This window comes from Sander lucioperca, chromosome 22 (assembly GCF_008315115.2).
Source record: "Sander lucioperca isolate FBNREF2018 chromosome 22, SLUC_FBN_1.2, whole genome shotgun sequence".
NCBI lineage: Eukaryota > Metazoa > Chordata > Actinopteri > Perciformes > Percidae > Sander > Sander lucioperca.
This window is the reverse complement of record NC_050194.1, coordinates 13,766,728-13,784,745: the sequence shown is the minus strand read 5'-3', so window position 1 is coordinate 13,784,745 and position 18,018 is coordinate 13,766,728. Positions and strand designations below refer to the sequence as shown.

Below are 18,018 nucleotides of genomic sequence, written 5' to 3'. Positions count from 1 at the left end.
CCATTTTCCTTCCACTTGTGCAGAGCTGTAATAGAGCACCAAATCAAGGCAAGACTAGAAATTAGATTTAACCTTTAGTTTTGAGAAGGCGTGGTGCGTGTCCTGATGAGGCCTCAGCAGAACAACACTGACTATCAGATCAATCCAATAAACTCTTTGTTTGAAACAAAATGAACAAAGGAGAGACAGAAGCCAGAGAGAGCAAAAGGGTTCAATGGGCCTCATTCACCAATATCTTCCTAAGTTTTCTCTTAAATATGTTCTTAAGAAAGTCCCTAAGAAAAGTCTACGTCTGATTCATGACGTGTTCTTAAACAGCAGAATTGTTCGAAGGTGTGTTCTTAGAATGATGAATCCCAATGTCTTCATAAATTGAAAGCTCATGCCCGTTGCTCCTATTTAGCATAGGTAAACGCCCCGTTAATTTCCATAAAAGGGCATGAGATGGCAGGGCCGTGTGCACACTTAGAGAAATGTCGAAAAGACGTGGCAAAGACAGTGGAGGCCTCGAGTCCAAAAGAAAGAAAAAGTTTAGTAATTCTGAAGTGGAGGTACTGAATGCAGTTACTCATGCAGTGAACGCTGTATCCGGAGAAGGGCGCAGAACCAATGAAGTAGAAAAGAAATGGTTTGATCTGAAATCTGAGGCAAAAAAATAAAATAAATATAATAACATAGAAGATACTCTTGGCGTATAAATAGCATGATCAATCACTTATTATTGGATGGCAGGGTTCCCCGTTAACATAACTGATGTGAATTGAATGCAAAGCAAGGCAAGTTTATTTATATAGGCCTAGCACAATTCATACACAATGGCAATTCAAAGTGCTTTACAAATGAGCAGTAGTGTGTATTTATTAAAACAAACAAATGTATAATTATGTGTAAAATAATGAAAATAATTAGTTACAAAATGGAGAGAAAAGTTAAATTTTAAATTAGAACGTAAGAAAACTGTATAGCTACTTGTTTTGCGCAAACATGTCAGCTCTAAATTGTGCGTAAGAGTGCTCTTGAGTGTGCATAGATTCTGTTCTTACCTAAGAACAAATCCCAAATAAGAAAACATTGGTGAATGTCAGAATCTTCGTGAAAACTGCGCAAGTGGGGTTTAAGAACACATTAATTCTTAAGAACGTTTGGTGAATGAGGCCCAATGTCATTTTGACCTTACCAGTTGCCAGTCCTTCAGCTGTTGCCAGATGCAGAACTGTGTCATCGCTTACCGGCCAGTCAGGGAGCTCAACCTTTATGTTCTTCAGACCGCCAAGCTCTTTCAGCTCCTGCAAGGACAAAAAGGATGAGGGTAGACATTTTTGGGTAAATACATCTCTAGCAGTGGTTTCGCTTCATCACAATTCAACTCCTCTTTTCACGTTGGTCCTGCACTGACCTGATGAATAGCTGGTCCCGACTTATTGAACTCCCAAAGCTGGTTCCTGTATCCCAGAGCATCACCGACACCACTCAGCAGCATGGCTGCCTTATAGTGCTCCACTGTAACGGATCTGTTGGGACAAAAGAGACTATTACCACTCTGTTAACAAATGTACAACACTTTGAAGTGCCTGCCTAAGCCAATAGAAAACCTTAACGCAAGATGCTCTTCTTAACAGTCCTTTTTCACTGTCCATAAAAAGGAAACTGTACTGATGAGAAGCTGTTTTATAGTCATTTAATTAAACCTGTTTTGGCATTTAAAATGTTGTTATTTGATTTGGTTTGAAAAACGCCCCTAATGTTATTTTTCACTATTATATCATATACCCTTAGCCTGGATGCCAGCCGCGAACCCACCCACAACATTCGAGGTTGAGAAGTTCAGTCAATCGAACAGGAGCTGTTCGGACAAATCAAATTGTGAGGGCGGGCTTTATACGATGATGGACAGATACAGTAACGAACAGTAACGTCTCTCTCTCTCTCTCACACACACATACACACACACACACACACACAGCTGATGGTGTCGCGACTCAGCTGTTCAAGTCACAGAGGCTGGTTTTAGAACGTAAGAGACTTCACCTGTTTCAACGGCCAATAGAGAAGTCAGCTGGTAAAGTCAGCTAAAAACTATAGAAATAAAATTATCAATAATCCATTTTATGTCTACGTTACAAACAGCTTTACGAAATGGCAGAGTTTTAGACTGAGCGGAGCCTCAACAACCGCCCGAAAGCACGGTAGCGTTATATGGTGGAGAGAGATAGAGAGAGACTGAAGAGAGGGAGCCCAGCGGGGTTAAGGGTCTTTTACACTAGACTCATCCAAGGTGGCAAAGCCGTGAATCAGAGCAATAAAACGAGTTTCCCACCGCTGACTCACACAGGAAGTGACGTGAATGATGACGTTTTCACTCGGAATTTTTTTTTCCCGATGTCTATGAACGCAGGAAGACTTTAAAAGAATTCAAATTTTGCCAATAGCCTACTGTATGTTATAAATAAAGATGGTCAAAAATATTTTTTGTAGAATAAAATATTTTGCTTTTCAGTATCAAAGTCTTCATATATGCTATGCAGTTGTGATTCTACAGACTACGCAACATGGGGAAAAAAGTAATAATACTGTATTATTACATTTTTCCCCATGTTGCGTAGGCATATGCAAACAGCTAGCACATTGAGGTAGGCCTATATTCCTAAATTAAGGTATATTTACAATGTCATAGGCTAACCATTAATTCAAACATCGAGAAACAAGTCATCTTAAACATGAAGGTACTCTCTCTGGCTTGATTTGAGAGTAATTTAGGTAAAATCCTTCCTCCATGCAGTGGAAATCTCACCGGTCCATTGCAACGAGTCGTTTCCCGAAATCAAGCTTCGCCAGGCGGTCACACACAGTTCCTGACACCGGGGCTGCAAGCTGAAGCACTGCACACGCCCACTGCTTACTCTCTACTTGTTTGTTGCAAGCTATGGTGGAAAGTAATAGGCTCGTTCGAGATGAACTTCGCCTCGCCTGTAAAGTGGACGAGAGCAGGCAGCAGTAGCCGGGGGCGGTGAGAAAAATCCGCTGTCAAGTTCTTGTATAGGCTACCGTAGGTCAAGTCGGACAGTTTCCAGCCGATTCCAGCAGCCTTCACGCTGAACAGGAAGTGACAGAAACACTGTGGTCCGATTCCGATTTAATAAAATGTTATCAGACCAGACCTAGTTTTGTAAATGTGCATATGACAATTATTCACCTCAATGATAGGCTACATGAATTCATTTTAATGAATTAATAAACCCCTGGACTGCAATATTTCAGATATGTTTGAGCAAGATTTCTGCTCATGTTCAAAACTTTGTGCACATTTAAAATATATCTCATCTGTGCTCTCTGAGATTTGGAGGAGTCGTGTAATATTTTGAGAAAAATAAAGTGATAAGGCTATTACAAGAATAAAGTCATAATATTTCTGAAAATAATCCACCTGCACCATAATCTGCTGTGCATTACGTGATTGCTCTGCTGATAACGGTAGATCTCAGACCTCCTGACAGACACAGAGCCCCGTTTGAGACTCTGGTCTCTGAACGAGACAAAGTTTAGGGAAGTGGCTGTACGCTGCTCTAGGCCTACATCGGAGGTGGAAACCCGAAACTAGGCTACTGCAGAAATACACAGAGCACAAACGGGACACATCTGCCGCTGCATGCCCACAGCAGAGCGGGTCCTTTATAAACCTGAACTGCACAGACCACGGAAGGCGCGCTGCAGCAGCTCTGTGGTCTGTGCCGCTGCTCGTCTCTATTTTTATAGCGAGAGTGGACACTAAGCGACGCACAGGTCTGCTTCAGAGCTCAGTGTGTTTGAGTCTGACCATGGACTGGAAACGTCACCTCAACTTCAAACTAAATCATTAGTTTGAAGTTTTCCCCCAATTAGGAAATGATCGACAATAATCATCAATTCAATCTAATAATTAGGCCTAGGTTGACAAGCAAACGTGTGGCTGAGAGGGCACCCTAGGATGATCATGTTTAATAAACATGTTTTATTCGCTTGTCATTGTAATTCTATTATTAATGAGAAGTAGACCTAAGGGCGACACGGCGCCCCCAACACATTTGATGCCATAGGCAATCGCCTAGTTCGCCTATAGCAATCGCCGGCCCTGGTTACACCCGTAGACAGTATGAGGTTACACCCATAGGTTACACCAGGACAGCCATTGACTCATCATAAACACTTCCTGCTGCACCAAAGATGGGAATGTATTCAGTTTTACAGGTATTTAGTCGTGAACCAAATATTCTCATCCTTTCTGAGAAACTATATTAAATAAATAAATTATGATGTCTGTCATGCTCCTTTCTTGCTGTCAGGCGTGAGTAACTCTATTTCTGTTATCTCTCTGACCAGATGAACCTTGTGTAACCCATGGATGGATAATCCAGGCAGATCACAGCCTGAGACCCTCCTCCACTCTCCCCCGCCAGCACTATCACCTCTACAGTAGGTGTACAGGCTTCTAAATGAAGTTCAGCACACAACTTTCATCCAACAGAGGATGTATCCCAATCTCTGTTAAAGGAATACTTCTATAGGTAATATGCTTATTCAATTTGTTGTCAAGAGGAAGATAAGAAAATCAATACAACTCTCATGTCTGTATGGTAAATATGTAGTTAGAGCCTGAAGACGCTTAGCTCAACTTAGCATAAAGACTGGAAACAAGGGATAAATAGCTGGCACAGCTAATTAAAACGTTGTACCTTGTTTGTTTAATCCATATAAAAAACAAAAGTGTTAAAATGACAATTTTTTATTGTCTAAAGTCTGTTTGACCTTAACCGCTGTTGACCACTGTGAGTGAAAGTAGAATGAAAAACAAATAACTTGTGTTTCTTAATTTCTAGAAGTGTATGATAACACATTGGCCTCATATTGAGACTAGACAAAAAAGATCTTAGCTTCGCAAAATATCAGCATGCAGATGTAGCTACTAGGTTTGTTACAAAACACAGTTTGAGTAAGACCCCCCACATTTACATTTATCATTATTACTGTTTTTAATGCATAACTTAAAAGGAACTGATGGGCTACATTTCACTGAAATTGTATTTTATATAATTTTGAGCAAAACCAGGACAACAATGAAAACCTGAACAACAATGAAAACCAGGACAACAATGAAAACCTGGACAACAATGAAAACCAGGACTATGAAAACCAGGACGACAATGAAAACCATGACATTATTGAAAACTATGACAACAAAGAAAACCATGACAATGACGAAAACCATGAAATCAATGAAAACCATGACAACAATGATAACAATAATGAAAATGCAGAAGATGCTGGTGCTAGTGCTTGGGTTGAGGTTGTAGTTAACCAGGGTGTAGAAGATGACGACCCCCTGCCTGGAGGATTCAAGAGAAGGTCAAGAGAGGAGGATGGACAGGACATTGAAGAGAGAAGCAGCAAAAAATACAGATGGTGGGATGAGTTTGCTGAAAGCAGCACTGACAGTGACACTGACAGCACTGACTGTGACAATTTCAACAAGAAAATTTTAAATAGTCCAGTCAAACATACTAAGGTTGCTGAAGAAGACCCTCTGCCTGGTCCATCCAGGAAAAGGACAAGAAAGAGTGATAGAGTCGAAAATTAGAGAAGCAGCAAAAAATCAAGATGGTGTTACGAGTTTGCCGACAGCAACTGTGACACTGTTACCGTCACAACTGGCAATGATCTTGCTCACAGTAGTGGCAATATTGACGTGGCTAAAGATGCAGGTGCTGCGGAAGAGACTGACAAGAAGGAGGAGAAGCACCTGGATGAGTAGGAACCACTGCCAGGAGGATCTAGAAAGAGGTCGAGGTAGGATGATGATAAAGAGGATAGGAGAGGCAGCAAACAATTCAAATATTAAGATGAGACACCAGAGATGAAGACTGACGCCAGCAGTGAGATCAGATTATTAGGCACATTTTGACTTTTTTTAACCCTACTCTACTCCACTATGTTAGCCAATTTCTCCTTTCTTTATAATGTTGTCTTATCCAAATACAAATTGTAATTTTGCATACACATTCAGTATATTAGGCTATAGGTAAGACACACTGAGATAAAAATGCCCACTTTTGGCACCCATTTGCTTATCGTCCTGGAGGGGGATCCCTCTTTGAGTGGGCCCTCCCGAAGTTTCTTCCTTCTTTTTTTTAACCTCCTAATGGGAGTTTTTCCTTGTTCTCATTGAGGGTCTAAATGTGCTGAAACACCAAGGAGATCGTCGGCTATTGGTCCAAGTTGGTTAAATATTCTACATTGTTGTTGTTGAAAAGAAATTATTTTATGATAGAAAACCGTTAAAACTATCCACTAAGCAAATTAGTGCACGAGAATAAAAATGGTAGTGAGGAAAGCAAGGAAATGACTGGCCGTCGAGAGGGCACACACAGAAGGCTCTTCGCATTTTCATCTTCATCTCAATTTGATTAATCCAATACACATAGTTTTAAATGTCCCTTTTTTCATGTTTAACAATTCTTTTTTTTTTAAACAAAATACAAAACATACAACTCGCAACATGAACAAATCCCCCCTTTCCGTCATTACCACCCACCCAGACAAAAATCAAGATGACACAGTAACTACAATATTCCAGACCATTCCACAAATAATAACAAAAAAGAACAATAAACCAAATAAACATATGTATAAATGAACAACATAAGACCATCATACACAAATATCCCCAGCACAAAACTTCTTAGGAGCCCTCCAGAAAGTTCAGGTACTTTCCCCTTGGATGGAATGGAACCTGGGTCCTTGCAATCTGACATAGGTATCTATGTATCATGTATCCCGGTCCAAAATTCCTGGACCTTATCACAAGACCATAGGACATGAAGTAATTTGCGGTCTTACATTTCCAACAATTTGGTGTGTCTTTCAGACCAATTCTAAACAATCTGGAGGGAGTCCAATAGAAGCGATGCATAATCTTGAACTGAATGAGGCGCAACCTCACATTGTGTGATTAAATGTTCCTTTTAAAAAAGGTTTGAATTATTGGAATAACTATTTTTGCACATTATGTCCATATGAGGGCAAACATACAAAGAGACACATAATAACTTGTGTAGCCTATGTATATTTACAATTCTGACATAAACATGTCTAATAGATCTACATACCTGAACATTACATATGACATAACTTAATATAAAAACTGTAGGCCTCTCTTCCTCTCTCCCTCCGCACTGTGGTTGGTGCTAGACTGACAATGAGCTCCCTAGCAAGCAAGTTAGCTAACTAGCTGGCCGGCCACTAAAATAGTAAAATTTACCTAGGAAAGCACATTACTGTTGCCAGATGAGTGACAAATTTGTCTGGCGTATTTTCTGTAACCAGTGCAGCATGAAGGCATTTTAGGTGAAATTAGCAAGCTAGCTAACTAGCCAGCCAGTCACAGTGGACTGCTCTGTCCCTCCGCTTCCCCAACGCAGGGAAACTTCTTTGCTGAGAGAACAAATAACATGAATCTGGTTTCTCTTTTTGAATGACGAACAGATTATCGCTGCCTGCTGGCATGGAGAGTATTAAACGTGCTAGTTAGCCGTCAAATTTAGTCTTTGCGGTTGTATTCAAGCAAAGATTCTCTATAACTAAAGATAGCGCATTACACGCTGCGCCAATGGTATGAAACACACTTCCTGTCTCCTAAATGGTTGTGACCTCAGTTAAAAGTGTAGTGAACTTTGTGTGGATTGATGAAAAGTTATTTTTGTTTTGTTATATTTGTATAATTTATTAATATTTTCTTTTGCTAACATTAGATAGCTATTTACACGGCTAAAAGCCATATTTAGTATTATGGAAATTAGTTTAGTTTTTTTTAGTTGACGTTAGCTTATCTGTGTTGCGAGATCTCACGAAGGTTTGTTTCTGAGACAGAAACAGGTCTCGAACAAAGTTAATTTTCTCCTGATTTGTCCGTCTGAAAAATGTCATTTTAAAGTCAGAATGTTCAGGAGATATGTGGTTTGTGAAAAATTGGTCCTTGGTGACTATGGAGCGAAATAATCATAATAATCATAATCTGTGTTCACGTTCACTTCTCATTGGAACCAATACACCCAGGATCTGCCGCTAGTCTCCTAAAGAGGAGTGGCAGTGGCGAAACCCACGTGACACAAATACAGGAAATTACGAGTTGGGGCGTCTCGTTTCAAAACCGTCTCTGCATAAGTCCTTGCGGTTTGTGTTCAAGTGCAACTTTTTGGCCAAGGCACAGGTGTCGTGAGGAGAAGCCATAGTCGACCTTCATCGCAACTAGTTCTTTGGCGTCTGCTTGGTGTGTTTGCACCTTAAGGTCTAGGTGGGTTTCAGTTTAATTTAATTTAATTTAGTTAGTTTTGTTTATTATCCTTTTGAAAATTGAATGTGTGCAATATTAAAAATCTCTCTGTAAAGACTTAATACATAAAGTTAAAACTTAATTTAACTTGCTGGCTTATGGTCATTGCTTTTAGAAATCCAAACTACAGTATGTTACTATTTGAAACAATAGTGCACCATTTTTCTATTATTAAAAAAGGAAAATGAAAATATGAAACCTTTACATGGAATAAGTTTTATAAACCACATTGATATAGACGGAACACGTTGACAACCTCAGTCATAGATCCACTACAAATAGTCAACAAATACTGATATGGTACAAGCATATTATCTAATAGACATCTCAACAGTAATGTAATGTCTAGAAGTTTGACATTTTGGGAAATAAACTTATTTGCCCAGAGTTAAATGATAAGATTGATACCACTCTAATGTTTAAACGCTATCAATGCAGCTACAACCAGCAGCCAGTTAACTTAGCATAAAGGCTGAAAACAGTGGAAAACAGCTAGTCTGTCCAAAGGCAACAACATCCACTTTCCAGCACCTCTAGTTCGATGATTAAAACTTTAGTGCGTAACTTTTTGATATTAATATCAATTGCCCGTTACATTCAAGCCATTGCCAAATGAGTTGCTACAAAGATAATTAAGACATGTTTAACTATGTCCATTTACACCATAAACCCAAGTCTAAGAATTAGAATAAAAAAAAAAACTCAGGTCAGCCATGTTGAAGAGGTTTATTAATTATCAATGATTCCAGAGACCAATAGGCCTTGTCCCTCCGCCAGTCATTACACAGATAAGGTCAGAACCACAAGTATATAAGTAGGTCGCAGAAGGAATTTGGCCGAGTTAACTGGTGCTTACAGAGGACCTAACACGTGGATGTTATGGAGGATTACACCCGCTCAGGTGACTCATGTGTGTGGAATAGTTTACCTGCATTTGTAGGTTGATGAAAGAAATCCATGGTGTAAATAATAGTATCTCACAAATATGTTGCTTTAGAATAAACCATTTTAAAAGAGAAAACATAAGACATTCATAAAACAATTGGTTGTATTCAACCCAGAATCACTGATCACAGCCGTAAACTGCATCTCAGCATAGTGCAGGTTGTACCCACCGCACAGAGAGACAACATCTGCTTAATATTCCTTTGGGAACCAGGTGTGATCTTTGCATGTTTTGACACAGAAACTTAAACTATCACATCTGGATTGGAGTTTGTGCGGCATGGTGGCAATGTGAGTGTGAAGACCTTCATCCACCAGAGGACTCGGCTCCAAGCTGCAGTGTCAGCAAGCATCCATCCTGCTAACACGTCCTTGAGCGAGACACTGCTGTTTTGTATGTGACCCAGTGCTCTGACCTGAAGGTGGAGGGAGAAAAGTGAAAAGAGAATTCACCTCCAGGGATCAATAAAGCATTAAATCACATTAAAATCAAGTTTTGGATCCTAGATCCAGCTTTAGATGTAGACTTGCAAAACCTGTTATCTGCTCATCAATATCTGTTGTGAAGCTCTTCCGTCCACAGGGTGGCATGGTTTCACTACAACACACAGTGGCTTTGAAAAAGACTTGGTGATTGACGTTGGCAGCTGGTGGATCCCGATGCCAGACTGTGATTCCCCATGACGGATGCACACGGTCAGTCTTTGCTACCAGATGATTATCATCAAAGAGGAAGTGCAGACTGGGAGCTGAAGTATCAGTAGAAGCTATTTGTCACATGAGTTGTCAGGAGCCATAAAGGCTGATGGCGAGCGGAGCCGGAGAGCGGCACAATCATGAAATAAGAACAAATGGTCCATGTGCAGATATGCCTGAGCAGACTGTGGTGGTGCCTACAGTTTCAGTCTTTGTCACTGTATGACTGAAAAACTCAGTCCAGGTTTCAAACTGCCAAAGTGATAAGCTGCACACAACAATTTCATTTAAAGGAATAGTTTGACATCCTTAGGAAATAAGCTTATTTTCTTTCTTACCAAGAGTTACACAAGAAGATACCACTTTTGTGTCTGTCCGGTAAATTTACAGGTACAGCCAGTTAGCTTAGTTTAGCATAAAGATTGTATTTCCTCAAAATATCAAACTATTCTTTTAACTATTGTGTCATTTATATTGTTAGATTTGTTTTTACTGCACTTGAAAACAGCAGTGCTTTCATGGATGCTTATTGATAAAAGACCATTACCCTAAAACCTGCATGAATTATGAATATATGTTTTCCCTTCCTCCTGAAAGTGCTGAAAACAGGATAATGAAGCCCATTATGCTGTTGCACTGCAGCCAAACCAAACAGCATCAAAGATATCCCCCACTCGCCACTGCAAATTATCAAGCCAGAGACATTTCTCCTCATGTGATTATAATGTTTTTTAAATTGCCCCCTTTGGCACAGTCGAGCTCCAGCAGGCAGCCCAGCTTCTCCACTGGGTGGTTAGTTTAGTTCTGCTTGGCGACAGGCAGAAGGTACAGTAAGCCTGACTAAGCCAGACAAACTCCCAGGTTGCCTCTTAGGGATGAGGGATGGAGTGGAAGAGTATCACATGGGTGTTGTGATGAAGTGTTAGCAGTTATGTCTGCCTATAAGGAGGATGGGTGATGCAGCTTTGTCACCAAATCCCTTCTTCCAATTGGATAAGACACTGCCTTTCCTTACACATTGACAAATTCCTAAAACATCAATTTATCAATGTGGAGATGTTTGATCAAAATATTGTGATATTTAATCTTGTTAGTAATATCCAGCCTTTCCCTCAAATATGTAGCAGCCTGCTCAAGATAGGATTCATGAGTAGATTTAGTATTTTATTATTCACCAGAGCTAAAACGATTAATCGATGACTATATTGATAATTTATTAATTGTTTAAGCCACTTTTAATGCAAAAATCCAACTTCCAATGTGAGGATTTAATGTTTTTCTTTGTCACATATTATGTTAAACTAAACTAAAATAAAAAATATCAGTTTTTTTGGGATTATTGGTCAGATAAAAGACATCACCATGGAATCTGGGAAATTATATTGGGCATTTTTCTTATTTTCTGGCATTCATAGAACAGATGATCAATTAATTATTCAAGAAAATAAATATAGAGATGAATTGATAATAAAAATAATTGTTAGAAGAGCAGAGAGTATTTACATTTGGGTGCTGGAACCTGATAACCTTTTGCTTTTAAAGATGACTAGGTCGATTATTCGGCATTACCAGACATAGGCACTGTGCTGCTGCCATTCTTTTTATTTCCTTTTATTGTCAGTGCTGTGCGGTTTTGATATTAATGCTGTCATGTCTTGCTATGTTTATATCTGAAAAAAATGTAATTAAAGATGATATAAAAATTTTTTAAAAGTTGCTTGCTGTTAAAAATATTCCCTTATTCCTTCTCCTACCCTTACTTCTGCCAGAACATACTGGAAAAATAAATGCAAGAGCTATCTGGTCATGTCCCTGCTGTTGTGCCCTCATCTAACATCGTAACCCCTCTTGTAGAACTGCTCGTGAGAAATGGCATTAGTGCTGACTGTTGGGTCCCATGATGGTTAAAGAGATAGTTTGGTGGTTGAATCAAGAGCCAACAAGTCTCCATCAGTTGGAGCAACCGTCGTCGTTCCCCCCCCTCCAGAGGCTACCTCTAAAAAAAAAACAAAACAGCAGCCCCATCCACACCCTCATCCCCCACCCCACGGCGGCGGGCCATGATACCCGAGTGCTATTACAAGTACCAGCGTTGCCTGGCAACTGGCTGGCAGATTACAGTTGGGGCTGTACATGGTTCAGATTTAACACTGTTTATGGGGGTGTCAATGCGTGTATAGGTGCGTGTCTGTGCATGAATTTGCATGTGTATGGGGGGCAGATGGAACTAGATTGAGTATGGAACTAGTGTGTGTGTGTGTGTGTGTGTGTGTGTGTGTGTGTGTGTGTGTGTGTGTGTGTGTGTGTGTGTGTGCGCGTTCGTGTGCGTGTGTCGGTGTGCATGTGTGTGTACGTGAATCTGTAATGGCTGACAACATAAGTGTGTGTGGATGTGTCACCATTGCCTTGTTTCTCTGCAGCTTCCAGGCAGATGGAGATTGGAACAAAATGGATTACCAGGTGTCTACCTTTTTTGACATTTTTGGAAATACACTAATTTGGTTTCTTTAGGAGAGTTGGAGGAGAAGAATGATACCATAACTGTCTATTAAATATGAAGTTACACCCAGGAGATAGCTTAATTTAGCATAAAGACTGGAAACAGGCTTGGCTATGTCCAATCAACAAAACAAAAAAAAACAATTTCAGCTTTTTAGTTCTCTCCTTTAGCTCACTTCTCCTTTAGCTCACTTCTTAGACTTCTCTTTTATCACACATTTATAAAATGTCTGAACTCACCGCGGCCCATGAACTCGCCTCCTCTGTTGAGCCATGGACGTTTTAGTCAAGATGGCCAACGGATTATGATCAAATGTTCTTCGTTAAAGGCCACCAAAAACTTATCTACTAATCTTAACTAAAATTATTGAATAAACATTAATATTAGGTCGTTTATAGAAAATGTTATTTTTATCTAGATATATGGAGTGAAACACACAACATACTGTTGAGTAAGGTTATGTTTCAGGCTTGATTTTAGTTATTAGTGTTGTGTCAATGTCAATGGGAGTTTGAATGAAGTTTTCTTACTTCTGAAACAGAACCCGGAAGTTCTGGTTTCCTTTAGTCTCTCTGTGGGGTGTTATGTGGTGAAACTATTTGTTGGCTCCGGGAAGTTACTGGTCCCCCCCTGTAAAACAATGAGTTGACGTTTTTACACTGTGTTGTTCTTCTTTTAGAGATCAAACAAACAAGATATACACAATGGTAATGAATGAGTTTTAGACGTGCTGGTAGGTGGACTTTGAACAGAGCCAGGCTAATTGTTTCCCTGTTTCCACTCTTTGTGCTAAGCTAAGCTAACTGACTGCTGCTGTCGCTTTATGTTTAACAGACAGACATGAAAATGGTATCAATCGTCTCACCTTACTCTCCAGCAGAAAGCAAATACGCATATATTGATGTTGAAATATTCCCACAAGCCCTTTTTTTGTCTTCATTTTTGTTTATCTTAATTTATTAGAGGACAGTTTTTATGTCACTCTGGCTCAGACATTTGTCGTGTGAATGTTGTTATGAAAGCATAAGTGCACTACTACTACTCTTGAAGTTAATGTTCCTGGCATCACTTGACTGGATGTCATCTGACAGACTTAATTCAGTTGTTTTTGAAGAGCATTAGAAAATGTTTCACAGTACACTAAATACTTGTCTCTCCTCAACAAAGGCACAGCACTCTGATATGTTTTCCCAATAAATCCTGAATCCCTGAGGAATTTCAAAAGCGCTGTGAGAGTGAAGGAGGTGTTCCTGATATGCAAAATCAATATCTCAGCAGAGCCAGAATAACTTCTGCCTCCTCAGTGATGCATTTTCTAGATTATTTGATTATTTTACTATTTTCTAGTGAAGGCCTCTCTTATTGTTATACCCAGTCTCTCAGAGATTTCAGGAGATTAAAAAAAAGACAATTTAAATTCTTTGAAATGATCACGACGACTTTGGGCTTCATAAATGTTTATCTGACAACTCATCTCTTCTTCGTCTTCCCATCCCTCCATGTTCGTCCTTGCTCCCCTCCCCTCTCTTTTGCTTCCCCCCTATTTTCTTCTTTCTGCACCCTCTCCCTGTTTCTGTCTCCTGCTCAAATTCATAATTTATTAACACTGCATTTTCAAACACTTCAATGGGCTTGCAGATTACAACCCCGAGTCATGTAATAAAGCAGTCAAATAATTAGGAAAAAACAGCACATCTAATGTCAAGATAACATTTTGTTATTGTTTAATCAATCAGGTTTTACATAATTAAGGATTTGTTTCATGCATGTTACTCTGCAGCCTGTCTGTCACCCTTCAAAATTAGCATGTGTCTGGAATTTGCATATGAAATTCATCTCATCAGATGTCATCCTCTGAAAAGCGCTTCAAACTGAGATCTGTTCAAGTCCCTTTTTATCTCAATTATTAAACATGAACTCAGGCATTCATATTTTTTTGTCTCCAGATAAAAACAAGTTGGCCAGATAATATAACCCACAGTCAACATAGTTAGGGGAAAGCCGTGAAACCTGCCTGTAAAACTAATTTTAGATGGTCATTAGCATACTTGTGGTCAGCGGTGACATATTTTTCACACTGCTGAAAAGTTCATAAAACCTTGTGTTCGGTTCAAGGTTTAAAATCAATTTTCACTTTTGGGCAGAAAAACACTTTATGTACAAAATAATCAATAAAACATTGAGTAGTCATTTTTCTTATTTAGCTAGGCACTCCTATGAAAGATTGCAAACCAACATCAGACAAAAAGAAATCTTCATTTTCAAATGCCCTTTCAAGCATTTTGCATATCAATGTACTTTTAATATAATTCAGTTTTGAATGTGGCTGGCTGCACATTACCTGAGGCTGTATGTATGCACTTTTGAGAGAGAAAAAAAGAAAGCAAGTCGATGCCCCATTTTAAGGGAACATTTCAGCACTTTACACTTTAGTACAGATTTAGACATTGCTGACATAACAGCTTGTCAGCTTGCATTTTGTAAGTGAATGTATGCAAAGCTGTATGAGATTTTAATGATGTAGCACTCAAGATGTATATGAATATTATGACTCACATGCAAAGTATTATATAATAATAATACTGTAAATGTTCATTTTTATAGTGTTTTATAGTAACCGATTGGTTGGATTTAAACAGAGCATGGCACTGACATATCCACAACATGCAGGACATTTGTGGTATAAAACAATCTATGCTTTGAATGAAATCAGCTTACAACATAAATATACTATATGTTTTTTTTAAATGTGTATTGATTGAAGAGATGTATGCATCATATTACCGATTATTCCTAACAATGCTGACCCTCAAATGTTAGTTAACCTCTACCATGGGAAACAACCACCTAGACACTCAAAGCTTAGACACCGTTACCACAGATATGTCCAAAAAAAATGTTTTCTTCGCTTATAACACTGGAAAATTAAATGATTATAGTTTATATTTTCGTAAACAAAAAAGTGTAAGAATTATCTCAGGTTCCTCTTGTCGCCCCTTTGGGTCAGGAAAAAACTGATCCCATATCAACATTTCCTGGAAAATCTGGTTTCCAAGTAGTGTTTTTACACCACAGTTATGGTGATAGATACCAATTTAAATCTAATAGTCCGACTAATAAATGGTTGGAGTCATTTGTGGAGGTGAGACGCAATTACTGTCCGCTGAGGCTGGGCAATTGCAACAATATTTAATCACTGCCTCTCCTTAGTAATTTCCTCCTTTTGTTCAATAAGAAAATTAGCAAGCTAAAACAACCTGCTTTTATCCACAAAGTTTATATTATGTGTCAAGAGCCTGCAGGCTTGTGTATATAACGCATCTCCATGATATTGATTTTTGCAATATAGCACTTCCATCTAATAAGTCCTTTTCTTGCACACAAGATATTAGCTCTAGTCCCGCCACAGGTTTAGGTACATGAATATACCACACACACACACACACACACACACACACACGCACACGCACACACACACACACACACACACACACACACACACACACACACACACACACACACACACACACACGCATCACTTTATCAAGACCAAATGGAAGTATACAGACGCACAAACATGCCTGGATCTGCACATTGGGCTGCAGGGTTCATAAGCTGCTGCACCCTCATCTGCACATGTCACAGTCAGTCATGCACTCATGTAAACTTGTCCTCTGCCCATGACTGCTCCAGCGGCTCGTCTCCATATGGCAACCAAGGCCGCTTGGTGAATGACTCCGCCGTTAAACATCTCTTCAGTGTCTGTTTATTATCACGTAACATGATTTCCTTGAGAAAACTCTTTCAAAAACAACTTTAAATGAAACTGCTTTAAGATATTTTTCCTTCCATCTAATCAATTGACACCTGCATGAGTGGACGAATAATGTCTGCCTTAGTCAGAGACTCTTGACGTAATAGCTCTATAGGGGATGAGTTGGAAAAATAGAAAAGGTAACTGGGAAAACACCCAGGATGATTTGCAGTGAGTCCAGGCCCATCCTATATGCAGTAATATCACATGAGGCTGGCTTAGACGTTCAGTTCAGAGAAGCATACGCTCAAGGCTAAAACTTTGGGCAGTTTCATTTATTGTTTTACACTCTCTTGACTGGACTTATGAAGTAATATAATAACAGCGTGTATATTGTTTGCCTTGAGCGTGTGCTCTGGATATTTATGGATTATCAAGTAATTAGATGAAAGGAACAAACCCTTCAAAGACAGTTCCTTAAGTAATCAGGAACACATGGTGAATTCTCTGCTGTTTGTCCTTCGACTTCTAACATATTGATTGTCTCAAGTGATAGAAAGTGTGTTAGGTGTTTAGATGAATGGTTTTAATCACCTGAATCAAGATAGGATACTGCTGACATTCTCCAAAAAAATTATTTGTTGGGGAAATGTCCGCATTCCCATTAGGCTTAATAATTATTTCTGCATGGGGCTCTGCAAAAAAATATAATCAATACACTGTATATTCTCGTCTCCTTTTTCAGACAATCTTCTACAACTTTAATCTTTGTTATTTGGATGGAGTTTCCCATCCTATCTGTCACTCTCCTGGCATCACAGCAGCTCCTGTATTTCTTTACACAATGTTGCAATCAGGCTCTTCCCTTTTCATTTCTAATATAAAAGCCGCAGTATTTCCATTTCACATGTTTGTGGGCCAGTGACTCATGCAATACATCAAGGTAGCTCATCTCAATGAGTGAAAATGCTGAAGAAGCAGAGCAGTAGAGTGCTGTGAGAAGCTCCAGTCTTTTTCTTTCCGATTGGTACACAATGACCTTGCAGTGCCATGGCTTAGAGTCAGAGAAAAGAGGACCTTGGAGTTCTCAGATTGTTTCTTTTATTCTGCTTGCGTTTGGCATTATTTTATTATTAGAGGAGGTGCTGTTTATCTTTTATAAAAATCCATCAGAAACACATGTTGTGAAATTGTCAATATGTTGCTCTGTATAAGAACATTTTGTGCTGTCTATTCTGTCTTACATGAATATCACAGCTTTTGTATACATCTATTCTGTATTATACAGTATTATGTGTATGTGGCATACATACATACATACATAAACATATACATATAATACCACATATATAAATATAATACCACTGCCAACTGAAACTCCTAATGCACAAAGTATGTTTGCTATCAATTATTATTATCTTGCTAACTTACTTCTAAGATTAGATCAGAAGTTGTTGTTTTTTTTTTAAAACATTATACCTTTACCCATATCTTCTTGCTTAATGCTGCTCTGTATGCTGCCTTACAAAGCCAGGGAATAACAGAAATAGTCAAGTTGAGGAAAAGGAGACATATGAGTTTTTAATTATATGCCTTTTTTGCTGACTATTAATACATGTCACAGACCAAACCTAAAAACAGCATACTGCACTCTATCTTTGTACAATCTAAAAGGCACCGGCAAAATGCAGAATCTTCAAAATATAAACATGTTCTTGTTTTTTTATTAGCTTTCTTGTCCATTTGAACTAATGCTGTAGT

General features: G+C 38.9%; 1 protein-coding gene across 1 annotated transcript in view; it reads right to left on the bottom strand.

Annotated features, from left to right (window-relative positions):
• The window catches only part of adprh (ADP-ribosylarginine hydrolase), a 31,444-nt gene extending 28,479 nt beyond the window's left edge, over positions 1-2,965 (bottom strand). The window contains exons 1-3 of the mRNA XM_031314741.2: positions 2,792-2,965; positions 1,397-1,511; positions 1,178-1,286 (exon numbers count right to left, since the gene is read on the bottom strand). Coding sequence (XP_031170601.1) covers positions 1,178-1,286; positions 1,397-1,511; positions 2,792-2,799 — 232 coding nt within the window. The 5' untranslated portion in view covers positions 2,800-2,965. The remainder of the gene's footprint in view (positions 1-1,177; positions 1,287-1,396; positions 1,512-2,791) is intronic.
• Positions 2,966-18,018: the final 15,053 nt, after the last annotated feature.